General features: G+C 49.7%; 2 protein-coding genes across 2 annotated transcripts; both read right to left on the reverse strand.

Annotated features, from left to right (window-relative positions):
• Positions 1 to 412: 412 nt before the first annotated feature.
• On the reverse strand, positions 413 to 6,935 carry ASB16 (ankyrin repeat and SOCS box containing 16). The gene is made up of 5 exons (XM_016202029.2): positions 6,620 to 6,935; positions 4,573 to 4,840; positions 2,404 to 2,896; positions 1,928 to 2,041; positions 413 to 1,453 (listed from the first exon to the last, which is right to left on the reverse strand). Exons 1-5 carry the CDS (start codon positions 6,918 to 6,920, stop codon positions 1,268 to 1,270), a joined length of 1,362 nt encoding a protein of 453 aa, XP_016057515.2. The 5' UTR covers positions 6,921 to 6,935; the 3' UTR covers positions 413 to 1,267.
• Positions 6,936 to 11,362: 4,427 nt separating this feature from the next.
• Positions 11,363 to 25,368, reverse strand: HROB (homologous recombination factor with OB-fold). The gene is made up of 10 exons (XM_087826579.1): positions 25,277 to 25,368; positions 24,214 to 24,264; positions 20,189 to 21,370; positions 18,891 to 18,974; positions 17,287 to 17,427; positions 16,587 to 16,695; positions 16,312 to 16,397; positions 15,831 to 15,956; positions 14,395 to 14,512; positions 11,363 to 11,997 (listed from the first exon to the last, which is right to left on the reverse strand). Exons 1-10 carry the CDS (start codon positions 25,277 to 25,279, stop codon positions 11,906 to 11,908), a joined length of 1,992 nt encoding a protein of 663 aa, XP_087682705.1. The 5' UTR covers positions 25,280 to 25,368; the 3' UTR covers positions 11,363 to 11,905.
• Positions 25,369 to 27,247: the final 1,879 nt, after the last annotated feature.

Raw genomic sequence — 27,247 nt, forward strand, 5'->3', positions numbered from 1 at the left:
GGCAGCTGCTGCAGGCCAACCCCAGGACTTCTGACTTGTCTTTACCGCATGACTCCAAATGGTGATGGCACTGGGGATCCCAGGATCCCGCGGCAAAAGGACAGGGAACCCTCCTTGGCTCCCTCCCACGGTGGGTACCACAGGCTCAGGGACTGGGATGGGGCCTTGTGTTGTTCTTATACCCTTTTTCTATCACAAGAATAACAGTTGCTCAGTGCAGAAAATTCGAGAACCGCAGAAGACAACAAAGCAGAGGAAATAAACACACAGAGAGAGGTAGTTCAGCCACATTTCAACCTGACAATATTCACACATTGCTCCTGTGCACAAATCATTTATTTGCGTTCGTAAAAACTAGCTTGGCTCGAAAAGCTTCCTCTTAAAGATGAATAGTGGTACATTTGACTCTGGAACCAGAGGAGGAAGTGAGAGAGAGAGGGGACAGCTGGTGGCTGGTCCTCTTGTCACAGACCCTCAGAGTCATGAGTGTAGTGACCACTGTTTAAGACACTATGCATCACTGGGGTGGGGGTGGGGGCACAAAACAACCATAAATGAGTCCCAGGCATCATGCATTTACTCCTCCCTCAACAACCATTTACAGAAATGCTTCTTCAGGGAATATCTTGCCAGTCTCAGCCTAACTGATGCAGACACAGGCTCTTAAATGGGTATGACACCAAGGAAGGCTACCTGCCAGGTTGATCAAATAGTGCTACTGGGCTATCTTAAGGATAATATCAGCTTCAATCAGGGGAAGAAAAAAATGTGGGGAGGGTACACCAAGGGGGGGGGAACACCTGGAAACAAAGGCTTTCAAGAGCATGGGTTTCAAAACCAGTCAGTGAGGTCCTCCCTTCAAATGACAGTGACAGGTTAGGCAGAGGCAGTACAGCTACAGGCAGGGTCTGTCATTCTTTAGGAAGTCGACTGTTCATATACGTTGGGTGGCAGAAGGTGGGGGCATGCAACAAGGATTCCCACCTCCTGGCTTGGGCCTGGGTGGATGGATGGGCCATCACCCACTTAGGCAAAGGGGAGGAAGTTGGCGAAGGTTGAGCCTACAGACCTTCCCATCCGAGAGAGGAGCTGAAGCTCAGGTCAGGTTGGAGGTCAGCAGTTGGCTCAAGAAGCCAGTGGAGGGATGAGCTTGCCCGGGAGGGTATGCGGAGTGTAGACAGAGGCCCAGGGACTGGTCCTCTGGGGATGGGGGGGTAAGACGGATGGAGAAAGCAGGACAAGCTGCGGGAACAGCCTGGCATGGTGTTCACTGGATGCGTCCCTCCACACGCAGCAGCAGGTAGTCCCTGAGGAGCTGGGGCAGTGGGAGGCGGGCGGCGGCCTGTCGGCAGCGGTTACCCAGCTGAGCGCGCACAGCCAGCCGGGCCAGGTGCTGCAGCCGCCTCGGCTGGTTCACCATGGCCCGGGCCGAGCTGTAGAAGGCTTCATGCTCCTAGGCCAGGAGTGGAACAGGGTCAGATGGCCCAATACCCTTGACTCTGCCTTTCCAACTGGGGGCCACCTAGTGGCAGGACCCTAGGATTTTGCAATGTAAAATTTGGTACATCCTGAAGGGCTCAGATTCAGAGCCAGAGAGGCCCTGCAGGGGTCATGGGAGCTGGAACCACACTGCAGAGCCCTGTCTCAGCGATGTCTGCACCCACCCCCACTCCAAAGATGCTGGCACAGTGCCCACTGAATCAGAGATGCCTAATAAATGTCTGTGTAGATGCAGGTGAGAGGCTGGAGAGGTGTATAGAATTAGAAGTTGTTCTGAGGGAACCTAGGACTCAGCTTCACTCTGCTTGTCCTCCAGCCTGGGCCTCCTGGGCCTCCCTCTAGGAAGCCCATTCTGGAGCGACAGGTCTAGGGCCCAACCTTCCTCTCCATCTCCCCCAGAGTCCAGGATGGATCTGTAATCCCATACCTGCCACAGCTCTGGGATTACTGCCTCCACCCAGGTATCACAGGATGGGACACAAGGGTAGGCATTAAGCAGGACTTCCAGGGCCCGAGGGAGGTTGGCACAGTGTTTCAGCATCTAGGAATCAAAAGAGGGTCTCAGGGCACCATGCCTCTCCCAACCAGGGGCAGATCCAAGTCCAGAGAGGAAGATCTGAGTCTCTCCTCATACTTTTCCATGCTCAGTTTACCCCACCTTCAAGGGTACTCCACAACCTCCTGGCCCCAGCTAGTTTCCTTGGGACTTCTTACCTCTTTTCTCCCTTGGATACCTTCCCCCATAGCCCTCACTGAGTCTTTCCAAGATGGGGACAGACCGCCTGCCACAGAGGGTTGGTTCTCAGTCTCTTGGCCCGCTCTCTTCCCCTGCAGTGGTGCAATTCCAGAGGCACACTCCCCCCACTCAACTGGACCCTCCTTTCACAGGCTCTCCCTACGCACCTCAGGGTGCACTGGCTGGGCCCCATAGTCCAGCAGCGCTGCGAAGAGGACCTCCGGCTCCCAGTTGGGGGTGTCCTGGACAGCCTGCAGCACGCAGTCCATGGGTGTGTCGCCCGCTGCGTTGGAGACTCCAGCACAGGCCCCGTGACGCAGCAGCAGCTCAGCCAGGGCCTCGCAGCCATTGGCACAGGCGTTGTGCAGTGGCGTGTGGCGCTTGCGTCCGGCTGCCCGGGCATCAGCCCCAGCTTCCAGGAGCTGGCGCACCACAGTCTGGTGCTTCCAGCTGCTGCCCGGGCCCTCGGCCCCTGCACAAGCAGCATTTAGGGCTGTCTCACCTTGGCTGGTGCGCAGGCCCACGTTGGCTCCATGCCGCAAGTAGAGAGCCACATGCTCCTCCAGGCCACGCGCAGCTACCACGTGCAGAGGTGTCACCTCGCTGTCCCTCGCAGCTACGTTCACGGTAGCTCCCGCCTCTAGCAGCAGCTTGGCACACCTGGGGGAAAGGCACAAGGTGCTAAGGCAAATCCTGATGGACCAAGGCCTGGCCTAGGAACCCCTCAGCCTGCTATCATCCTTTACCCCCCTTCTTCCCACCCCCTGCACCTGAAGGTCAGCCTGGTATCCACCATCGGACTCACAGAAGACCCTTGACAGACAGAAGAGCTGGAGGGCCCATGGAAGTCACCAGAAGCACCTTCAGTTTTCATGTGACAAAAAATTAGCCGAGAAAGGTCACCGTGCAGCCAAGGACACACAGCAAGTTAGTGGCTATAGCGGAACTAGAACTCATTGCCTCAGACAGTCCCTCCCAAGTCTAACCTGACTCCCCAATCCCACTGGGACCCCAAAGCCTGGTTCTGAATCATTTGCGAGTAGATAGTGCACACACACAAAATTGAAAACCCACTACTGTGTACACTATGAAATATAGAAAACTAATGCGTGTGAGTCAAAAAGAAAAAGTAGAAGTCCTGATATTTTCTTCCTGCCTCCAAACTTGAAGACCACCCTTCCAGACCAGCCACACCCACTCCAACAAAAGAAGGCACTTGGGGACCTACTCCACTTTCCTCTAAAGAAAACAAACAAAACCAGACAACAAAAACCAGATTTTAGGAAGCACACACTTTTCACAGTCTTCTAGTTCCTGGAAAAATTACAGGCCAGAACACTGTAGAGGCAAATATTCATTGTTAACCACCATGGGGTAAAAGAAATACACAACAAACTACATTAATGATGAAACTAAACTAACAGTAATTTAGAATGGCAGCCACTGGAACTCAGGAGCAGATCCATCGACCCCAACGAAACCCTGATGACCAAGTGTCCTTCCCCTAAATGGCCAGATTTCAGCTCTCCAGTGTGCATGTCCAGTAGGCACTGTGCTCAATGGCCAAGACTTGACTAGCAGCCAGTCATTCATAACTACTGAATTTATTTCCTTGGTAAATTCTAATCATGGGCTAATCTTTGTTTCCAAATACTAAATTTAAATAACACTGAAAAGCTCACTCAGTAGGATTTCAGCAAGTGGAACTATTCTCACTTCACTTAAAAGGATAAAAGTCTGCTGGAAAGTGTACCACATGTCCATAAGAATTCAAGAAAGGGCTGGAAAATTTGGATCACTCTGGGCCCATCATTGATCTAGATCTAAGCAGGGGAGGGGTTCCCAGCATGTGTGCTATGGAGTGTCTCCAGGGAGCCCTTTACTCCTTACCAGGCCAGCCCTTTCTGTGAACCTGATTTGTAAAAGTGCAAATACCACCATGTAGGGGGTCCAAGAAACTGTTGATCTTAAAATAGTGGGAGGAGGACGACGTGTGTGGGGCCTCATACTAAGGCTGGGAAACACCAGGCTAGATCTTCACGCCTATCTCAAAACAGCTAGGAATTTGGCTGCGGTGGGTTCACAGGGAGTAAGATACTGTAGTTGGAACAGGGTTGTCTCAAAAAGCAACAGGGCTTTTGCCTTCTGGGCTTAGCTTATGTGATCTTAGACAACTCACTAAACATTTTTGAGTTCAGTTTCCTCAGTGAGACCTGTCTCCCAGGTTGTTGTGAGGACATGAGTATATGAAGTACTTACCCCTTCTCCAGGCTGTGTGAGACACACACACACACACACACACCCTCCCCAAACCACCTCAAATGCTGGGCACCTACTGCAAGGACTCAGGGGCTGTGCAGAGGTGCAAGGGGGTTGTGCCTTCCTCAGACAACACATTGACCTTGGCACCGAAGGTCAGCAGCAGCCGCACACAGTCAGTCTGGGCCTGGGCACATGCCTCATGCAAGGCAGCCCTGCCCCCAACCCGGGCGTTCAGCTCAGCTCCCTGCCGGATGAGGTGGCGGGCGCAGTCGGTATAGCCTCGGCCTGCAGCAATAGTGAGGGGCACCGTCTGCTTGGTCTTGGGGGTCAGTACCCAGAACCCTGTGGAGAGCAGACAGTGTTTTGGTGGGGGGCGGGGGGTGGTGAACAGCCGATGCTGGCTCTCCTTCTATACCTCCGGTTGAGCACAAACTCTGGGCCAGGCCCTACCTGTGCGGAGGGGTTCACTCAAGCCCTGATTTGGGAGTGTAAGTGAGAACAGCCTTTTAGAACAGTATGTCAATCTGTAACAAAATATAGTATGTGTGTCACAGAAAAAAAAAAATTAATTGCTGTTTAAAACTTAAGGGCAACTAAGGAGGGTGAATCCTGTTAAGGAAACCTCTGGGTCTTTGAGCTGCTGATGGAGATCTTGCCTCTTTTGGTTCACGTGGGGCTCTGGTGTTATGAACAGGAGGTCCTGGAGTTGAGTTTGGAAGTGGCCAATGAGCAGAGCTGAAGGAACCATGAGTCTGGAGTTCTAGGACTCTCCTGGGGTGGGGAGAGTGGGGGTAGGAGCAAGGGAGGAGGGGAGAGGAGGAGAATGAGAGGTGGGGTGGGGAAAGGAAGAGTGGGGAAGAGTTTGATCATGGGATCAGTGTTGGATCCAAATTGTAGAAATAGTCAAGGACTTGTTTAAAGGACATAGATGCCTAATATCCAACTCTAAGTTGTTTGCATTATGGTGAAGTAAGTCCTAGGTTTCCTAAATCTTGGGTAAGGTATGTTTTATTTATTATGAGAATTGAAATAAGACCAAGTGCCATTTGAGGGATGATGGAGTTGATGCAGCCAAACACTGAGCCAAACCGGCTAGGGCTATCTTTCTTTTTTCAAATTGATTTGAGAGAAAGAGAGGGAGAGGGAGATAGAGAAAAACATCAACTTATTGTCCCACTTATTTATGCATTAATTGGTTGCTTTTTGTATGTGCCTTGACCAGGATCAAACCTGCAATCTTGGCATATGGGGAAGACACTTTAACCAACTGAGCTACCCTGCCAGAGCGGAGGCAATATTTTGTCGATTGAACAGGGAAATCTCAGCTGAGGTATCTGGTTTACATGGACAAACCCTCTGGTCAGAATAGATCCTAAAGAAAGCAGCTGGCAAGTTCACAAAGATGTTCATCATATTGCTATTTAAAATAGTCTTTAAAAAAGGAATCCAATCTATTTAGGGGCTAGTTATATAAATCATGGCATTTCCATATAGTAGAATTTATGCCCTTATATAAAATATTATGTTGACTGCCCAGCCAGGCGTGGCTCAGCTGATAAGCATTGACCTAGGATTCAGGAGATTGCAGTTTGATTCCCGGTCAGGGCACATGCCCAGGTTGCGGGCTCGATCCCCAGTCGGGGGCGTGCAGGAGGCAGCTGATGAATGACGATTTTCTCATCATTGATGTTTCTATCTCTCTCCCTCTCCCTTCCTCTCTCTGAAATCAATAAAGATATATTAAATATATATATATGTTGACTTATGGTTATTGACTTATGGTTACATGAAAAAATTAGGTTATAAAATAGCCTATAGATTATAATTTCATTCTGTGGAAGAAAATATTCATGTGTGGATATATATTCATAGAAAAAATTGCATTAGAATACAATTGTGTTCCTCTGTAATCAATATGTTAATATAACTTTAATTCTGATAAAACATACAAACCACTAACCATGCCTCATCTCTGTTTAGGAAGGAGCTAGAATGGGCAGTGGGAAGGGAGACTGTAGTTTGTGGTCTAGACAGGGAGGGGATGGGGCTGAGATACTCCGCCTTTCCCACCCCCGCCTCTTCCCTCTTCCTCCCCTTCTGCCCACACCTGCTGCTCCCTACCCTGTTCAGGCGACCAGGCCAGCTGGTTGCTCACAGTCTCCACAATCGTGTTGGCAGCGTCTTCATCTTGGAACAGGGCTTGGACCTGTTGCAGGTTGCCGGAGAACAGGGCATTGTGGACTGCTGGGTCTCGGCAGGAGCGGCGAGGCCTAGTGAGCCGGGCCCGGGAGCTTGGGGGGCACCTCTGGCTCCGGCACAGCTGTGCTGCCGCCCTGCGCCGGTCCTCCCACTCCAGCCACTCTCGCTGCAGGCGGAGAGAGCGCAGTGCGGAGGAGGTAAAGGGGAAGGTCTCTTCTGCCATGGGAAGGAGCCCAGGGGTCTGTCTGGTCAGTGGCAGCTGGGCAGAGCCCGGTGACTACCACCCTTGTTCTGAGGAGCCACCCTGCCCCCTCACCCGTGACCTAGAGAGAGCAGCAGCTGAGACTATAAATAGGCCCTTCACTCTCTGGTAAACACGGGTTGCCCAGAGTCCTGATCCTCCCGCAGAGAAGGTGTTGGGCCAACCCCTCAGCCACCCAAGGGTAGGGCCAGCCCCGTTCCCTGCTGATACCCTCCAATTGGGCAGCAGGTCCTTGCACCCCAGGGTCCACATACTCCCACTTCTCAGGAGTGAGCACCTTGGGTTGGAAAAGTCTGAGTTGAGTGAAACAGTCTATCAGGGAGATGGACAGGGCAGGGGGAAGAGCCAGAGTCCCCCAGCCTCTCTGCTATTGGCTGGAGGGCAGACCCCAGCCCTGGAAGTAAGGGAAGGAAGACATTGTTCCAACAGCTCTTCCCAGCATCTGAAATAATAGCAATAGCTCTGTACATGCATGCACAGGGCTTTACAATATTTAAATTGTAAATATCACTTTTATATCCATCTTTACTTGGCGACCATACTTCCTGGCTCACCTAGGTAAACAGTAAACTTGGTTTTGACAATAAAGTGTATAATCAGGTTAATTATTACACTTTCACACCTCTGAGGTGGGTGGTCTTATCGATGAGGAACTAAGCTTAACAAGGTAAAACTACTTGCTCAAGGTCAAGGTTACAGCTTGTGAGGGGTGGAGCCAGGAGTAGGACCCCAGCTGTCCTGACTCCATGGATGGTGCACTTTGGCTCCAGCTGCTGTGGCCACATGAGGGCGAAGACAGTTGTGAGCCTCCCCCACCCTCCAAGCAGGACAACATGGTCTCTAGAAACTGCCTTCAGTCAGTTCCCCCACCCCATCCCAGCGCCTAAAAGGGCTCACATGCCTGCCTGAGGGCCAAGGGCTTGACCTTTGCAACTCTGGGGACTCCCGACGGAGTCCTTTAAGCCAGGAACCTGTTCACTCTCAGGAGTAAGCAGCTCTGCTTCCAGGAGCCTCTAGGGGGAGGAATGAGGCTGTGAAATAACATTAGCTGGTGTGGCTGCCGAGCCAGGCAAGAGGAAGCGGGAGGGATGCCAGCCCCTGCCTCAGATCTCCTAACCCGGAGCTCCCTCGGTGTGCAGGCAGGTTGGCCGGGCCCCATCCAGCCTTGGCTGCAGTGCCTGGTCTGTCTCCCTTGGCACTGTGGGCTCCTCCTGGCTCCTCTGCCCCTGCACTTCCTCCCCTCCCTGGTTCTACAGCAGCCCTTGCTGTTATCTGACTTATTTCCCTCCCTGATCCCCTCACACAAAAAGTTCCAGTTCCCATTCTCACATTTTCAGTCACCATCTCAATGTCTTTGTTGTTGTTAATCCTCACCTGAGGATTTTGGTTTTCCATTGCTTTTTCAGAGAGGGGAGGGGAGGGAGGGACGGAGAGGGGGAGAGAGAGAAGCATCAATGTGAGAGACACATTGACATTGCCTCCCACAAGTGCCCCAAGCCGGGGGCGGGGAGCAAACGCACAACCCAGGTGCGTGTCCTTGACCTGGAATCAAACCTGTGACCCTTCGGTGCGTGGGCCAGCACTCTGACCACTGAGCACACTGGCCAGGGTGACCATCTCAATGTCTTTAACCTGAACCAGCCCACCCTCCTACCTGTTCCTTCCTCAGGCCACAACCCCTCTGCTTCACTGCCTAAATGGAACAATCTAACTAAAATGGTTAATTCCTAGCCTGAAAACTTCTGCTGACTTCTGAGACCTTCCCTCTCCAACTAAGCCCCAGTTCCTTGGTCTGGCCTCACGTCATACAGCATTCTCATTGTGGCTCCTCACCCTTCCCTGCCATTCCCTCTGCTTGGCATTCCCTTCTGACTCATTCCTTAAAAGTCCACCTCAAAGGTCGCCTGCTCTGGGAGACGTCCCTGCAACAGCCCCAGGTCCCCCACTCTTCTGGTTCCAGCCACTCCCAATCCATGCACTTTGCAAAGTACACATCCCAGTGCACTGTAGACGATGTCTGCAGTGCTGGGTGTGGGCTCCAGAGGAGGCTCCGAATTTATTCAGTTAAGGTTTCTGGTCCCAGCAGGGCCTGGCACACAATAGGTCTTGATGTGGTGTTTAGGGGCACTTGGCACATCGCAGGCTGGACTCTTATGTGTAGTGCATTGACTGAGGGCCCTGTTCTCTGCCAGAGCAAGCACTCATCTGCCTGCCCAAGTGGGTGGCAGCAGCCTGGGCTGTTTCCGGCCCTGCCTTTACCCTGCTGTTCACCCACTCTGGCCCCAGCTTCTTGGTAGTATTCCAGGGTGGGGGATCCCAAAGCAGCAATGAGATCATGCACAGTGAGGGCTTGGCGATCCTCAGAGAAAGGCGCCTCTATAAATGCAGCGGTGATTAACCCTGTTGGAACACATTCAGTGTTTTAATTGCCCCGCCAACGGCCTGGGCTGAGCACCCACAGCTGGGTTCCCAGGGTTGGGAGTTGGCAAGGCCAGGTGGGGCCAAAAGGGGCCAAGATGGGGTGGGCGTCCCCTCCCTCCTGAGGCACACAATAGTCATGGCGTGTGGGGCCCATGACTGTGCTGACCACCCGAGCCTCTCTGTAACCTTCTTGTCACACAGGCCTGAAGGTGCTCTGATATAGCTCAGTCCCCAGAGAGACCATGTGTTCTGTCTCCTGTCCTCAGCCTTAACTTCCCGAAGGCAGAAAAACTGTCCTTAGTGTTAACTTCCCAAGACCTTTACTTCAACCCACACATGAGGCCACAGAGAGCCCAGTTCTACTGGCAGGAGCAGTGCTAGATGATTGGATTCCCAGCCTGCCTTCTTGGAGCTTGGAACCTGTGGGGCGATGAAGCACACCTTGAGAAACCAGGACATCAGTGAGGACTGTGTGCTGTAGAGACCAGAGCTCAAGGGGGATGAATGGGGAAGGGCACTGCAAGCCAGGGGCACGGGGTGGTTTAGGTACAGGAAGACAACGTGGCCCAGAGCTAAGCTACAACGGCAGAGTTGGGGAGTTAGCAGTGGGTAGAAGAGAAAGAAGTGCAGATAGGAAGACCAAACGGGAGTGCGAAGGGGCAAGGGTGCTGGTAAATTAGCCCTTTCTTGCCCCTGGGCTTAGAACAAAAGCCTGCTAGGATGGGGCCCCACAGCAACCAGCAGCTAGCTGAGCATGGAGTTCTTAAAGCACTTGTTCACTTCAGCCTTGAGACTGGGATCCATGGGATCAGCCTCTCTTTGGGAAAAGGGAGATTAACACCTTCCCCTAGAACAGCACCAAGCCCATGAGAGGTCCCGACTCACAGCTGCTTAGTGAAGACAGGCAGAGCAGGGGAGGCTGGTGGTCAAACTGGGGTCCTTAACCCACACTCTCTCATCCATGAGTTGAGAGGATCTTTATTCCTTCCCTTCATTCCAGAAAAGGAAAACAAAGTTGCCAACTTGGTACTATTAGACCTTTTATACCCCACCCATGCCCCTGTGCAACTCTGGTCTAAAATAGTATAGAGAAGCTACAGTAACCAAGAGTTGCTTGGCAACAAAATAAATACAGTAGTATTAGATTATAACCCAAAGCACAGAATAAATACCCATGAGTCCATACTAATATAAATGAATAAAAATGGAAGGAGAATAGGCCAATCTCCCATGCAGAATTCCAAATACTCTATGTGAATGCTCTTCCCTTAAGGAGGTAGAGTATAACTCCTCATGCCTTATGTGTGGATCGCACACAATGACTTCCTTCCAAAGAGGTCAGTACGGAAAGGGAAACGAAGGGTAACTTTACGGTGGGCAGATCCTACCTCAGCCGGGTGATCAAGGCCAAACATCAACCCTTGACATGCTGTGATGAGAACAGCACCTTACCTCTGTGGTCTTCCTCCAAAAACATATAACCCCAGCCTAATCATGAAAAAAACATCAGGCAGATCCCAGGAGAGGGGCACCCTATAACATGCCTGAGCTGCGGTCCTCAAAGCTGTCAAGGCCATAAAACAAGGAAGGTCTGAGAAACAGCCACAGCCAAGAAGAGCCTAAAGAGACATGATGACTAAATGTAATGTGGGACCTGGAACAGAGACAGGACATCAGCAAACTGAGGAAATCGGGATACCGTATGGAGTTCAGTTAATAATAATATATCAGTACTGATTCTTTGTGGCAAAGCTACCACACAAATGTAAGATGGTAACAGGGGAAACTGGGTGTGGGGTATTATGGGAACTCCCTGTAATATCTTTGCAATAATTCTATAAATCTAAAACTATCTAAAAGAAAATGTTTATAAAAAAAAAAAAAGAGAAAATGAGTAGCTTGGCTCTGCCTGGTCAAAGCACCACTGGCAGGGTGAACAGGACAAGGAGCGGTGGAGGATGGCAAGGAGAGGGAGGCAGGGGAAGCAGGCAGCTGCTTTATTTCCGAACAGGATACCATAGCCACAGCCCTGCCCCCGCACCTGTGAACCTTGGACACAGGTAAACTGGGCAGCTACAGGCCTCAAGAGACAAAGCAGAGGGAAGTCTGAGTGTGTTCCTTTCCTGTGCACAGGGACAGACTGGCACTGCTGTGGTGTGGCTCCTCTCAGCTCCTCAAGGATTAGGGATTAAAGGGACCAGGTCCAAAGTCCTCTAAAGTCAAGATGAGGTGGGACAGCGACACACCTTCCCTGCTGGCAGGAGAACAACGATGCGCTCCAGGGCTTGGAGGACAGCAGGGCAGGAGAGCCAGTCTTGGGCCAAGTTCTGGTACACCAAAGACGACACAAAGTGACGACAGTGCAGGTTCCAAGGGACGAGGGAGTTCTCAGGGAAAGTGTCCAGGGTGGGAGCAACCACAGAAGTCCCAAGCTTTGTCTATTCTCCAATCATGCTGGTCTTCCTCCCCTTTGGGTATGATCAGACACAACGAGAGCCTTGCCTGGGTGCTCAGAGGCCGCCTGCTCATGGTGGGTACCCTGCCTTGGGGCAGTCCCAACTGCTGGTCCCACAGAAGAAGTCCTCAGGGAGCTCACTCAGGAGTCCATCCAGGTCATCTGCAGGGGGGATGGAGAGGATGGGCAGACTGAGTGACAACATTAGGGCTCCATGTGACTCCAGTCCAAGGTTCCTGCCCTTTAGGAGGGCCTTGACCTGGCAGCACAGTTAGGAGGTGGCTCTCCCTGGGCAGTGATGTCTGGGCCAATAGGCCTGACCTCCATTTTCCCTCTGTTCCCCACATACCCATACAAGACAAGAGGCAAGGGACCATTCTGCCAAGAAAGATACTCCCTTTGAGCCTCACTGGTTCCTCTCTTTCTTTCTTTCTTTTTTAATTTTTAAATTTATTGATTTTAGAGAAACATTGATTTGTTCCACTTATTTACGCATTCATTGTTTGCTTCTTGTATATGCTCTGACCAGAGATGGAACCCACAACCTTGGTATATTGGGATGATACTCTAACCAACTGAGCTACCCAGCTAGGGCCGGTTCCTCTTTCCACTCAGAGGCACAATGCCTGAGCAGGAAGGCTTCAGAGGTCGCCTGATGCAACCCTCTCATTGGACAGAGGGAGAAACAAGGCTGGGGAAAGCCATTAGATGCATTCAGAATCACAGAGACAATCTGGCTTCTCTTCTGAAGAGTGGGAGACAACATCATCCCCTCCCCCAAAGTGCCTCTGTGGGCATAGGGAATAAAGGTAACTGTTCCTTACTAGTCCTCAGGTGGGGTGCTTATGTCTGAGAATCTGGAAACTGAGCTGACCTCAGTAATCCCTGTTGCTCCTCTTACTGTTAACAATAGCAGCTAACATTTACTAAGTGCTTGCTCTGTGCCAGGCACAGGGCCACATATGTTACACTCATCACTTTGTTTACGTCTCACAGTAACCCTTCATAGGGCATCTTGTGGTAGTTCCTGCTATAATCCTTTACCTGAAAGAACAGGGTTTAAAGAGGTCCAACCGCTTGCTCAGGGTGAGCATAATTAGGCTCCATCTGATGCCATAGCCACAGCTTACAACAGAAAATTCCTGCTTAATGGATGGGATCAGGCAGCCGTAGAGTAAGTCAGACTGGAAACTACACCCGCAGAGCCTAGCTCTCAGTCTGGCACAAAGCCCATGATAAACATTGCTGCTAGAAGGTTAGAGGTCAGTTTGAGGCACTCAAAATTTAACTAAGGTGACTGGTGCTGTTCCCAGAGAAGTAGGGCTGGGATGTGATTATAACAGAAAAAGTTGCCCCTCACTAGCTACATTATGACTATTTGAAGAAACACTATATTAAATAAAAGGAACTGGGAATCAGAGTAAAAATTAGTATTTGTGTGCTGGCCGGTTTGACTCAGTGGTTAGAGCATCAGCCTGGTGAATGAAGGGTCCTGGATTCGATTCCAGCCAAGGGCACATACCTCGGTTGCAGGCTCGATCCCCAAACCTGGTAGGGGTGCATGTGGGAGGCAACCAATCAATGTGTGTCTCTCACATCAACGTTTCTCTCTCTCTCTCCCACTCTGAAAAGCAATGGAAAAAATATCCTTGGATAAGGATTTAAAAAAAAAAATTAGTATTTGTGTCTCCGAGCCTGTCCAGCTGCCTGCTTGGCAGGTCTGCCCTTACAGTGGAGATGTGATACCAGCCGCAATATTCTACAGACAACTCTCTTAACTCTCATCCATGACCAGCAGCAACCTTCTGATGATGGTTTGGCTTGTCATGAAGCTTACTTACAAGGAGAGAGTGCAAGTTTCCAGAGAAGAGTCCAGCATAAGCGATACTTTTTCATAAGATATAAATAAATAGGCTTTGTGGTTTTTCCATTGGTTTACTGTGAATTTGGTTAATGTGAAGATATCTACCCATAATCCCATGAATTTTGGGGCCAGACAGGGTTGAATTTATGGAATCAAAAAGCTAAGAACCAGAACTGAACTGTCACCCAGGCTGACTTCACCTGGGTGATGCTGCCTCCTGAGGAACAAGCTTGTCTTCCCCTAAAACATCTGTGTTCGGACTTCTCAGATCTGTATCCTGGTCCACCCTAACCACATGGATGTTTGACTCCTCAGCATTGCCTGGAGAGCTTCTAAGCTTAGTTAGGATAGGGAAACCTGCCTCTGTGGCTGGCCATCAGACCACAGGAGACTCAAGGGGTGGCACAAGGATGGTGTCAGTCCACCTCCTCCTTGTGGCTAACAGCACATGGCCTGGAAATGGGGGAGACTAATGTATCACACTCTATTTGCTTTATGTGGCCCCCATCACACTGTTAATTAGTTTGTGGCCTGTAGGTTTGCCAGAGAAGGCACTACATCTGATTTCTGTAAGATTCCGTAAGATCCAAAGATTCATGGAAGAAATAAGATGCAGCCAGAAGTATTTGGCTGAGCAAGTCAAGAGGAAATAGAAGGAGAACTTCTTTTGCTCCTCAGTGGGCTGATTGCCTTACCTGCTTCTGGGAGTTCTTCTTCCAGGGATGCCCCTGCCTCTGGGTTCCGTGCTGTTCTGAGGTCTTTTTTGGGCTTTGCAGTCTCATGCTGGAGGCTGCCATGGAAGCTACCTGGATCCTGAGGACAAAGGACCTGGTTACCAATGCCTGTGCCTTGAAGTCCCTCTGGACAGTACTATCGCCACCCAAACAACCTCAAAGGAACAGGTAAGGGCTCAGGAAAAACGGGCCAGTCATCCAGGCCCATGCTGCAGGGAGGGAGCTGAAACACCAGACAACCAAAAAAACAAATAATTAAAAACACAAAACAGAAACAAAAACCTTTCTGGCTCATTTTCTTTCCTAATTCTATTTTTATCTGATGTTTTAGGGAATCTATATAACTGGAGCAGAAAGTAAAAGAGTCACTCAGAAATATGTTGAGGAGTCAGCCTGGGATTAGGAATTAGCTGTTAACAATCCCCAAACTACATAATATATGGAGGGATCATTAAAATTAGTAACTAAACCATTAACCATGGTTAGCTCTGGGGAATGGGAATGGAGACATTAAGTTTCATGTTTTGCTTTATTGTGTACCATTTCAATTTTTTTCAATGAGTATGGATGACTTGAAACTTAAAAAGAAAAATAAAGATGATTTGTTTGAAGTGAGGTGATTTTGAGAGAATGTGGTAAGTTAAGTAGAAAGATGAGGGAAATGGAAGTAGCAAGTTAGAGCTAAAGGTGTAACTTGACTAGAAGTCATAGATTCTAACCCAATAGTTTTATAGATGAAGCAACAGCAGGGGAGGGGACAGGACTTGCCAAGGCCACATTACAAAATACTAGCAGAGCGGGGACATGACCAAGGTCTCCTGACCCCCAGGCCAGGCCATGACACAAACCCAGGATCCCAGAAAGGGTGGGGTTGGCCACAGAGGAGATATTGTGTGCCAAGTCAAGGCCAGGCTCTGCACTCTCACTCTGGATGGAGCTGTCTGGAAGGCCAGTCTCCCTCAGTTCCCAAAATGGGTGTCCCCACCTGAGCTCTGTGTGCATATCCCCTCACCCAGCAGAGGAAAGATGCAGAGCAAGTGCTGGCTCACCTGACAGGTCATTTGTAGCTCACTGTTCTCTACACTGCCACCTGTAGATCTGACCCTCAGTCATTTACTGAGCCCCCCCGCCACAGTGGACCCTCACTTGGTTAGTTTGCAAGTGACTCCTATCCTCGCCAATGTTTAAGTCTGCCATTAGACTCTCAGGATCACCAAGAAGCCAGCTGTTCCTCTAGATCCTGTTACTGTGCCATCTGGCAGGCAGCTGGACCAGGGACAGGAAGAGATGGCCCTGTCCCCAAAGGCATCTCTTCAGCTCAGGGTGGAGTTGGGGAAGAAATCAGAAACCCCAGGCAAAAAGTGGCTCTAACAGTCGCCATCCCATCCCACTCTTACCTCGAGGAAAGGCTGAGATGGCTTGAGGAAGTTCCCATCCCCAGAATCTGGGCTGTAAATATGGACTAGGTTGTTGGGCGTCACATTGAGGTAGTGGTTTCGGAGTGAAGGAGAAAACACTCCAATCTGGAGTCAAGGAAGAGGAAGGTCAGTGCCCTGATGAAGCACTAGGTGCTGCAGATGGCCACCTGGTCCCTCCCTGTTTCTCCCTTGGTGGCCTCTGCACCAGAGTCACAAATTGCTCCTGCCCCAGCCCTAGTGTCATCGTAGAACCACTAACCACACCCTCCTCCCCGCACAGCACAAACCCCCATCCCATCAGCCCCCAAAGAATGGGGTCAGGCCTTTACTCAGCTCCAGTAAGCCAAGGTCCAGCAGTAGCCCAGGGAATCCTTGCCTGGGTACTGGGAGGGAAGAGAGCCACACACACAGCCTGGAGGCCTCCTCCAGGGCAGGAAAGGTAGAGAGCAGCTCCCCATACCTGCTTTAGCAGCAGCACTGAGCCAGGCTTCAGCTCATTCTGGCGTGTCTCAAGCAGCAACCTATGCACCGTGCCCTGCATCTCTCCTGCAAGTATCACACGGACCATCAGTCTCAGGGTCAAGGGCAGCACAGAGGCTGGTTTGGGCCCTGGCTGGGAAGTGGACTGCTCACTATTTCAATGTTCCCAACTACAAATGGAGAGGGTGACTCTTCCTCACCTCCTGACCTCAACAAAGGCCACTCATCAGACACTCCCAGGACCTAACTCCTCACCTGTGGGGTCCTTGAAAACCACACTGGCATCCATTGCGCTCCGAGTCAGGGACTTGATCATCACTGCCATGTTGGGGACCTTGTTCCTGGGAAGCTGCTTCAGGGCTGCCTGATTGCAAGGAGAGGCATTTGCTGAGCCGGCCATGTCCCAGCTGTAAGATTCCCAAGTGTGCGAGGGCAAACTGGGGAGGTTTGGGGGGTGCAGAATACAGGTGTGGTGATGATCTTCCTTTGTGAAGGGCAAAGAGGCAGTTTAAAGGGCTTATTTCATCTCTCTCTGGCAGACCTTCATTTTTCTCCCCCTGCCTCCTTTTTTTTGTGTCTATGTATTTATATAGAGCTCTATCATGGCAGGCCATGGGCAAGGATCTGTTAGCACATATACTAACATGTATCTGCACATGACCCCTGAAGAACTCTAAGGGTAGTAGTGTGCTTACCCCACCCCATCCAGGGCCTGGCTATGCAGAGACATGCCCATAATACACTCTCTTCTTCTGCCTGTGCCCAATACTGTGGCTGGTAGTGGAAAGGTAGGTGAGTGAAAGATACAACCAAAGGGGCTTCATGCTGCAATTCAGAAAAAGGCCTGGGGTAAGAGGGAGCAAACAGAGCGCCTTTTCCAAGGTGGAGTAGGGCAGAAGGTTGGTGAAAGGACAAAAATGGTCTTCCTTTCGGGTCTCAGCCCCAGGACCCTTACCTTCCGCAGCACCATGACAATACTGCAGGTACAGAGGAAGCAGGTGGGGTCTTTCTCATCCAGGCCTAGGGCAGATTTCATGGTCAGCCAGGGCCCTCGCCCAAAATCCTCCTCCACCGATGTCTGGGAACTAGGAACAACCTGGCACCAGAGAGCAGAGGGAAGCCTGCATGAATGGGTCCATCTTGCTACAGACCTCAACTGCGACGGGATGGAGGGGTGGAAGAGAAAGGGCGAGTTCCCTGTAGATGGTGGCCAAGTGTCTTCTTTCATTTATCCCCAAGGTCAGAAAATGGTATGTGAAATCTTGTTGCATATCACATATCACTTAGCAGCAATAGCAAAGGTGCTCTTTATTTTGTTTTATTTTGTCAGGTCCTGACTTCAATTACATTGAAGGAAAAGGCTATCCATGCTTCTCTTGTATTAGGCTTGAAAAGTCTCGGTGCTAGGGAGCCCCCACATACACTTATAGGATTGCAGAGTGCCTTAGCGATTTTGAAACCAGTCATATTTTATTTGGGATGCGACTGTGTTTAACTATTAACCTTCTTATACCAAAAAGTGCTTTGATTCATATGAGTATTTACTGCTTTAGATCTGAAGTGGATGGGTGGATCCGCAGAACTGCAGCAAAGAGAAAAATGACTATAGGGAATTAGGAGCAGAAGTCGGTCTGAGGGCAGAGCAGGTCAACCAGAAAGCCAGGGAGGAGGGAGGCTGAGTCTTACCCAACGAAAGAGAACCCACTGGAGGAAAGATAAAGGCAGGCCCTTCTCAGCTTAATTCTCAGAAACCTTCCTGGTTGGCGTGGCTCAGCGGTTGAGCATCGACCTATGATACAGGAGATTGCAGTTCGATTCCCGGTCAGGGCACATGCCGGGGTTGCAAGCTTGATTCCCAGTGGGGGACAGCAGGAGGCAACCGATCAATGACGACTCTCTCATCATTGATGTTTATCTCTCTCTTTCTCTCTCTCCCTCTCCCTTCCTCTCTCTGAAATCAATAAAGACTTTTTAAAAAAAAAAAAAAAAGAAATATATTAAGATGATGATTAAAAAAACAACAACCTGAGAAGTGTTCCTGAAATACAATTTCCTAATACTTATTATATGGTTCTCCCAAGAAAAGGTGGAGTTAGCTGGGCCTTTCTTTCATAGATGGGAAAGAAGGCTGGCTCATGGCATCAGGATAGGCTTCACTTTACGCCAGTAAAATTGCCCCCCCCCAAACAGCCTTTCTCAAATGTCCTTTGGTGTGCAGCCCCTGGGAACAACCCTAGCAGCATCACCTCTGATTCTCATCTCCTGAAACATGCAGGGATGTCCCTCATTCTTTTTTAAAATGTCTTTATTGATTTCAGAGAGAGAAAGGGAGAGGGGGAGAGAGATAGAAACATCAATGATGAGAGAGTCATTGATCAGCTACCTCCTGCACGCCCCCCACTGGGAATGGAGCCCACAACCAGGGCATGTGCCCTGACTGGGAATCGAACTGCAATCTCCTGGATCATAGGTCAATGCTCAACCTGAGCTATGCCAGCCGGGCTGCCCCTCACTCTTAAATGATGCCCAGGAAGTTAACACTTGGACAGAATTAGTTACCTCTGTTCGGAATTTAGCCAGAGCACCATGAGTTGGAGTCTGGGGCGCAGAAACCATGATCTCCTCCAGATTTTTCCCACCGTGCTACAAGAAGAGAGAAGGAGAAGGCGAGAGCAAGATCAGCAGCTGTTATTTACAAGTGCAGCTTCTTGTCTGGGTTACATAATGAGTTCAGGAAACTATCAGGGACAATTAACACATATAACATCTCTCCTAACAAAGTCTCCAGAGCCTCATCGGCAGCTCAAAAAAAGACGCTTTGGGGATAGTTTTGGGAATGTGAGGAAACTGGAGCTGGCCCAGGAGCAAAATCCAGGGTTTCCTGAAGGGGGCAATGACCTGAATAGAGAGGCCTGATATGCAAAGGGACAGCTTTCCCCAAGTTCCTTCCCAGGGACCTAACCCTCCCCTGCAGAGATCCAGCCCAGGAGGAATGTAGATGGCCTCCTTGGGTGTCTCTTAAAGTGCTAGGGCAGAGCAACTAATGGGTAGAAACTGTTTCAAACACCAGACCAGATCCTCAGAGTCCAACGATGTAGACTCTGATTCAAGACCAGTTTAATGGATCCTGCACCCCCCTCCCACAGCTGAAATCCAAACTCTGGGCACAGCGCCGGCTTCCCCATGTGGATCCCATACACCAGTCACAATAAACTGTTCCATGGCTCTCCAGGAGCATCCTGCTCTTATGCCTCTGTACCTTTGCACATGTTCTCCTGTCTTCCCACCAAAATGTCCTCCAGAGCCCAGCCTTCCAACGCACACACCTGTTAGCCTCCTACTTGTCCATCCAAAGCCCACTCAGCAAGCCCAAGGGGCCCAGTGTCTCTCAACACCCAGGGAATGACCTCTACTCACTCCGTGCATTTTATGTATAACTGCTTGTTCACATCTGCTTCAACCCCTGGAAGAAGCTCCTTAGGACAGGAATTGTTTCTATTTTAATCTGTATTCTCAGTTCCAAGCAAATTGCCCAATTTTGCAATTCCTGCCTCAGTGCTAGCAAACAGTAGGTGCTCAACAAACGTATGAAAATTGTGAAGTTCTCAGAGACTTAAGCACCCCACCCCTCTCATGTGTGGTTTTTCAAGCATTCAATTCTTCCTTCCAATGTCTTTTGATTCTACCACAGATTTAAGGCATTACCCCTCTGCACTTCCTTCCTTCCTTCACCTTCCCCCCCCAGGAGTGAAGATAATCTGGGACTGGACAGTGCTGGAACTCTGTTTCTTTCCTTTGCCCTGCCCTCCCCAACATCCTGGATGTTTTTGGCTTCTGCCACAGATGCTGTCACTCACTTGGTGAGGCAGGATTCCTGCTGGGCCAGGGAAGCGGCGTGTTTTGGTCCGGGTGGTGGTGCGGATGGGCTGCTGGGGTGTCCGGTTGGCAGCAGTAACCAGCTGTACCAGGTGGTTGGTGACTACAGGTGTCTGCAGAGCTGCTTGAGAAACCAGGGAGGAATGGGGACCCTTGGGGGTGCTGATAGGAGACTCGACAGAAGACAGTGGAACTCGGGGTTGTAAGGGCTTCTGAGGGAAAAACCCAGAGGCAGTCCTTGAGAGAGTAGAACAGCTTGAGTTGGAAGTTCGTGGAAAATTAGATTTGCTACTTAAGTGGAGATTTGGAGATTGGAATGACTGACTGGGGACACAATTTTGAGGGCTGCTCTGAACAAGCCTCCCAGTAGCTTGGAGAGGCTGGGGTCCTCGAAGTAGGGAATCTTTGGGACAGACTTCCCAGTGGGTTTGCTGAGCAGCAACTGTTGAGGCAGTTGGGATACGCAGGTTACCCACAGCACCAGTTCTCAAGTAGGGCTGTGGAGTCCTACAGTGGACAACAGGATCTGGAGGCTGACCCTGGGCTGACGTGATACCAGTCATATGGGTGGCAGGCGTGGGGCCCTTTTGGCAAGATCTGCTCAGATCAGCTACCCGAGCCTTTTTAGCTAATACTGAGTCTTCCTGATGCCAGGTGGGCAGGATTCCTGTTGCCTCACTGTTAACTCCAAGTTCCAGCTCCATGCCAGGCCCTTCCAGTTCCATGCTTGCCAGGACCTTATCAAATTCATCTTGTTCAGGTCCCTCAAAGCCACCAGTCACCTGCTGTTTGCTCTCAAAGGTAAGCAGGGAGTGGGAGGCTGAGGACTGAGGTCTTGCTGGCTCTTTGAGCACTTCTGTCAGTGTCACTCTTCTCTGATTGCCAGTCCAGTTGCTGGAAGTGGAGACAGTCATTAGGGGAGCGGTTCCTGTGGAAGGTGGACCCCTCACAGCCCTGAGCATGCTGGAGGTAGGAAGGCGGAGTCCCAGGGTCGGTAGATCCAAAGCCTCTGAAGAAGCAGTGGGGCATAATGGCAGCTGCCCAGAAGACTGTGCCTGCGCAGTCTCCTGTGGCCTGGAAGAGACAGGTCTGAGGCACCCAGTATTCACAGGTCCTGAGCCGGCAAACTGGTTCTCTGCATCCTCCACAGCAGACAAGAAATCCTATAAAGCAGAGGCAGTGGGAAATCAAGAAACACTCTGCTTTTACTGTTTCAGGCATGGTGTATTTATATGTGCAGAAACACATGAGCAAGAAACCAAAGTATGAAAGGAAATGGGGGAGTCTCTCACCAACTTTGATCTTGTCTGTGAGCCCACCACCAGGCTTCTACCAGAAACATTCAGAGGCTGTCTTCAGGTAGCTTCTCTCTCTCTTTTTTTAAAAATATTTTATTTATTGATTTCAGAGAGAGGAAGGGAGAGGGAAAGAGAAACATCAATGATGAGTCATTGATTGGCTGCCTCCTGCACGGCTCCTACTGGGGATTGAGCCTGCAACCCAGGCATGTGTCCTGACCAGGAATCAAACCGTCACCTCCTGGATCCTAGGTCAACGCTCAACCACTGAGCCACACTGGCTGGGCTCTCTCTCTCTCCCTCTCTCTCTCTTTATTCAAGCTTGAGTGGGGGTTGGGAGGTGGGGGTGTGGGCGGTGGTGGCAGTTAGGGTAGCAATAGAAGCAAGTATACTAGGGCACCAAGGAGTCAAACAAATCACCCAAGGTCACAAGGAGACTAGCTTTCTGGTGTCCAGCCTGTGAAAGAGGGATTTGTCCAGCTGGTCATGCTGCTTGTCCTTACTCTCACCACACACACACACACACACAATCTTTCAGTAAGCCAGAGAGGCCTAATAGGCAGAAGTTAAATATAGCTTTTCAGGCAAGTTAAATTAAGTATGGATTCCAGAAGCAAGGTGAGATTGACACCTTCAAGAGCAACAGACCTGTTCCGAGGGTGTTTTTGAGTCAGAACTGCTGATTTAACTGACAGGAAGGTCCCCACCACACCTGACTCCCTGCTGCCGCACTGGATTGTCTGGGCTAGAGAAAGGTTTTTTTTCCTGCTTTGTGTATTATCAGCAGAGTAGCATACTCCAGCACAACTGCCTTAGGATTTAGCAATAATAATAATAATAGCAGAATTACTGTAGCAGCAAAATCTGATGATGCTGGGGGTTGATGGATCCCTTTTCTCAGGAAGAGCTCACTTTCAGACATGATGTCATCTGCCTTAGGAAGGGGGAAAGGGACTGGTCATGGAACAGAAACTTGAGCTGCAGAGTTCTTCACTCTTAATTTCATTACCAGCCTAGCAGTCCTACCAACCCCCGGTGAGACCCAAGAGGGTCACTTTAACAGTCACTTTTTCAGTCTGTAATCACACATCTCCAAAGCTAAAAGACAAAGACAAGGACACATCTTCGTCACAAAGCTGGCAGTTTTGAATTATTTGTAAAAATAACAGACAAGTCCCCAAGTAATAACAAAAATATCTAACATTTGAAACCTCACTGGGTACCAGGTACCATGTAAACATTTTACCAGAATTTTCTCAATGAATTCTCACATTAGCCCTAAGAATAGGTACTGTTATTATCCCTGTTTTTTGGATGCAAAAAGTAAGACTTAGAGAGGTTAAGTAACTTCACAGAACCAGAACTAGAACCTATATATGCCCTTGTCACTATGTCTTAGGGCCTGAATGGACTGATTTTTAAGAGGTCTGATAAAGACTGTTTTCCCCTTCAAACCTCATGTTTCAAAAGCCTCTGAGAAAACAGAGTGTGGTGTTGGGGCTGCCAGACGGGTCGCTGATGCAGCATTCCCATCATACGCAGCACAAATTAGACAGCTGGACAAATTCTAAATGTGATTTTTAAAGCAAAGCGCTGGAAAACAAAAAGTAGGTTTGAATGGCTTGTCATTGATAAAATTAAGTAATTTGATTCTATAAATGTAGTTTAGTAATTCCCATGTATGTTAGAAGTGAGTCAGGTGCCAAGGCCTTACCCTGGCTGTTGGTGCTTTATTCTTCCGAGGTTAATTTACCTTTTTGGGCTTTACTCACTTAAATCCTACTTCTTTGTGAAAAGGATTTGAAGTCACAATTCTGGGCCTCCCAAATAAAACTATATCCTTTGGATCTGAGCAGGAAGAGTTACGGAGATCACTAGTTCAGTAGTCCCTGGCTACACCCAGAGGTAAGAAATACCCCTGCCTGGGTCCACCCCAGAAAATTCTGATTTAACTGGTGTGTGTCAGAGCCTCAATAGGGGTGATTCATGTGACAGTTTCAGATCTGAGGAGAGAGAAGGAAAGAGCATTTGAGGCAGAACACCTCCTATGTTGCAGAAGAGAAAAATGGAAGGCCAGAGAATGAAGTAATTTGCTCTGGCTCACATAACCAGTTGGTGACCCCAGGCCTCCTGCCGTTCAATAGCTGTGCTGTCTCTGGCTGTCCATAAACTTTCTTCCCACCTCAAGTATGTCATCAAGAAGGTGAATCAACCTCAGTTGGTTGGAGTGCCATCCCATGCACCGGAAGGTTACAGGTTCAGTTTCCAGTCAGGGCACATGCCTAGGCTGCAGGTTCGAACTCCAGTTGATCCCCAGTTGGGGCACAAGTGTGGGAGGCAACTGATGGGTGTTTTTCTCTCTCTCCCCCTCCCTTACTCTTTCTCTAAAATCAATAGAAAAGCATGTCCTCGGGTGAAGATTAAAAAAGAAAAGAAAAAAAAGGTGAATCAAATCATCCACAGACACAGCTTCCAGACAAGCGCCCTTATAATTTAAAGGTATGACAATCAGGGAGCTTGTCTATCTTTTTATTTATTTCTAAGACAGTTAAATAAGTTGTTTACATTTCTCATCATTCCTCAGCCTCTCACAGACCAAAAACAACGTACATATCAAATAAAAGGAGACGGGGGCAGATTGCTTCAAAATGTTCCGGGCCTGGGTGTTTACATCTTAAGACCTCCTCTGTTCACCAACACTTCCTTACCTCGTCTTCAAACTCCTCTTCTACAGCAAATAGCTTCTGCAAACTGCATGCCTGAAAGGAAAACAAAGCAATTGAGGTTGGAGGAGAAATACCGTTTGCAAGTACATTCTGTCCTCACTCTGCTTTTTCCCACTTCTAACAAGACCATCAGGTGTACTGTTTTTGGTTTGTTTTGCTAGTGTTGGGGGAGGAATAAGGGATGAGAAGAGATGGGATTGACTTAGGACTTAGATCGTTTTTTTTATTTTTATTTTTTATTTTTTTTTAAGGACTTAGATGATTTTAAACCCTTTCTCCACAAAACAATCCATTAAGGTCCATCGGCATTAATCTTGGAAGAGGAAGAGACAAAGGAAAGGCTGCCAAAGGAAGCATGGGTCATTCTTTAGACTCAGCACTGCGCACATGGGCATGAGAATTTTGCAACATCCCAAAGGTCTGGCCTGAGTAACCTTTGTCAAACATAAGACACGACCGTAAATCCAAACACGCCTAGCACAGTGGCCTTGTTTCTGAAAGCCAAGCCAGTGGTTTCCTTCAATCTAATCCTATGCCCAAAGGCTAAGGTCCCAGGAAGGTGGGACGCCCCAGGTCCGCAGCTGCTTCTTTCTAGGCAGTAGGCCGCAGTGGCCAGCTCTAAGATGTGTGTCCAACTCAGAGCCAAGGGCTGTGTCTAACCCCGGATGCTCGAGCAGCAAGAGCTCCAGTTAGGGAGACCTACCCCCAAGTGTCCAAGGATAGGGTGGACGGTTGGGGGGAGAGGGTCGGGCTCAGGAGGCGTGACGTTTGAGCGCACCGGGAAGATGAACAGGAGTTCGCCGAGAAGCGATGGAAGACCACAGGAGGGAAACAGGCCCAGAGGGAGGGGGTGGGGAGAGCCTTTCCAGGGTCTCCGGGCGCGTCCACGCCAAGCCCTGACTCGAGCCCAGGTTTCCCGACCTCATCTAATTCTCACCCAAACCCTAAACCGGCCCTGCAGCTCGCCTGGGTGAAGGGCTGAGACCCGGAAGGCCGTTCCCGGGCCCCGGACCCACAGGCCCGGCGGCCCCAGGCACGGTATTACCATGGCGACGGCGGGTGAGCTTCCGCCAAGCGTTAGCGGGGTCGACCCCAACTCAAGTGGTCGCCGGGGCCTGGGACTCCGCCCGCGGCGGGAGGGTCGGAGTCCGGGTGACGGTATCTCTGGGGCGAGGTGGGAGAGGTCCCTGCGACCCGGGCGGATACCAAGACAGGGTCGACAGGAAGGCGACTGCCGGAGCCCTAGGCCGCTTTCGAAGCCGCCGCCACTCCAGCGTCTCCGCCCTCTTAAAGGGGCGGGCCTATTTTATCCCGCCGACACAGAAGCCCTTTATCCGCCAGTCTTCCGCCCCGGCCTTAAAGGGAAACGCATGGGCTCTCGGTCGCCCTCCAGCGGCTGCTCGGGACGGGTCGGCTGGTTCAATACGCGTTCTGGTGAGAGCAAGGTTGGCAATTTGGGCCCATTATGCCCAATCCTGCCCAACCTCCTCTCTTGTGTTAAGTACACGAGGGAGTGGGTACTTGATCATGACTCTCATTCACACCAGAATCCACCCCATTGGTTTGTCTGTCTGTTCATCTTTCCATCCATCCATCAATCTTTGCAACACATTTATTTAGTAAAGATGTTCTCAGTCTGGCTCTTTTCATCCTTCATGTTTCAGCTGAGATCTCAGATCTCCCTTGTCATCTATTCTCTTGTGTAGCATCACTCCCCCATCACTATTTCCTTCTCAGCACTTTTCATAATTTATAATTATCATGGTTTACATCTTTATTGTGTGTTTTTCTCACTTGAATATGAGCTCCCTGAAGGCAGGGACCTTTGTCTGGCTTGTTCAAGTTCGTATCCCCAGCACTTAGCACAATGCACAATAGAGTTATTGAATGACACAATGGCTACTATGTATTGGGCACCATGCTTGACCCTGGGGATAGAGAAATGAATGACTGCTTGTGCCCTCAAGTTCACAAACAAGTCAGGGAGACACAGATCAAAACATAGAGTCCAGGAGATTTGTACAGAGAGATGGGCAAGGGCCTAGTGAGCTGGGAAGTCCAGCTTTTGTCACTAAAACCTACTGTGGTTAATGTCCCTCAGTCCAACATCAGTTTCTCTTCTTGCTTATCACTACGGGACTAGTCAAAATGACAGCTAGGGCTGCATACCTTTGAGGACTCAAAAGGCAAGAGGAAGGTTGCTGACTCTAGTTCTTAGCCACATGACCTGAGCCAGCCCTGAATCTTCCCTAGGGTGGTCTGGCCTGGCCTCACCTCTGACAGCCTATGGTTTCCATCATAGCGTCATGTGGACCAGTTTTCATGTCAAATGTCAGAATGGAGGCCAGAATGGCAATGGGAAAGGGAAAGTGGACTCATAACTTTCATCTAAGTTAGCAATCCCCTCAAGGCCTCTGTACTTCTGAACTGGGGGACAAAAATCCCAACCCTCCCATTTACAGCTCTCCTCTCCTTATAGGAATTCCAAATACAACTCATCCTGCACCACTGTGGATAATCGTGGAGACCCAGTTATAGGGCTCCCTCTGGATCTGACCTCTGTCAGCTCAGCTTGACAGGAGATCACAGAACCCAAAAGGCCAAGAGGAATAATGATTAACTCCTATCCACACCGTACTCTGCAGCTTCTGATTTCAACCAATAGCTCATTTTGTGATCACAAAAATCCTATAAAGAGTGAGGGACATGTATTATTTTACATGAATTAATGCACTGAAATGGCAACTCCATGGAACATTGGCAGTGGCTCAACAATGTGGGTTCCTTTCTCCCCTACTGGAGTTTGCAAACGTGTGAGATTTGTTATGGGAACTACATGCCTTCAGTGTGCATCTATTTCAGCATATTTGCAAATGCATTTTGCCCTAATTTGTATTTTTATCATATGTACAGTTGTATGCAAATCAGTGTGCTGATGGATGTCTTTATGTGTTTCTATTGACATTCACCTTGGTATGGAAAGTGGCATACACTGGCATGGTTATACCCACACTGA

The sequence above is a fragment of the Miniopterus natalensis genome, chromosome 17 (assembly GCF_054644295.1).
Source record: "Miniopterus natalensis isolate mMinNat1 chromosome 17, mMinNat1.hap1, whole genome shotgun sequence".
NCBI lineage: Eukaryota > Metazoa > Chordata > Mammalia > Chiroptera > Miniopteridae > Miniopterus > Miniopterus natalensis.

Coding starts and splice junctions, on each gene's coding strand:
- ASB16 (XM_016202029.2), bottom strand. CDS start 6,920: ATGGCAGAAGAGACCTTCCCCTTTACCTCCTCCGCACTGCGCTCTCTC. Junction 4,841..6,619: donor GGCCTGGTCGCCTGAACAGG/GTAGGGAGCAGC, acceptor TGCTCTCCACAG/GGTTCTGGGTACTGACCCCC. Junction 2,897..4,572: donor ACAGCCCCTGAGTCCTTGCA/GTAGGTGCCCAG, acceptor CCTTTCCCCCAG/GTGTGCCAAGCTGCTGCTAG.
- HROB (XM_087826579.1), bottom strand. Junction 16,398..16,586: donor GGTTTTCAAGGACCCCACAG/GTGAGGAGTTAG, acceptor TGATACTTGCAG/GAGAGATGCAGGGCACGGTG. Junction 14,513..15,830: donor CATCTCAGCCTTTCCTCGAG/GTAAGAGTGGGA, acceptor CTTTGTCCTCAG/GATCCAGGTAGCTTCCATGG.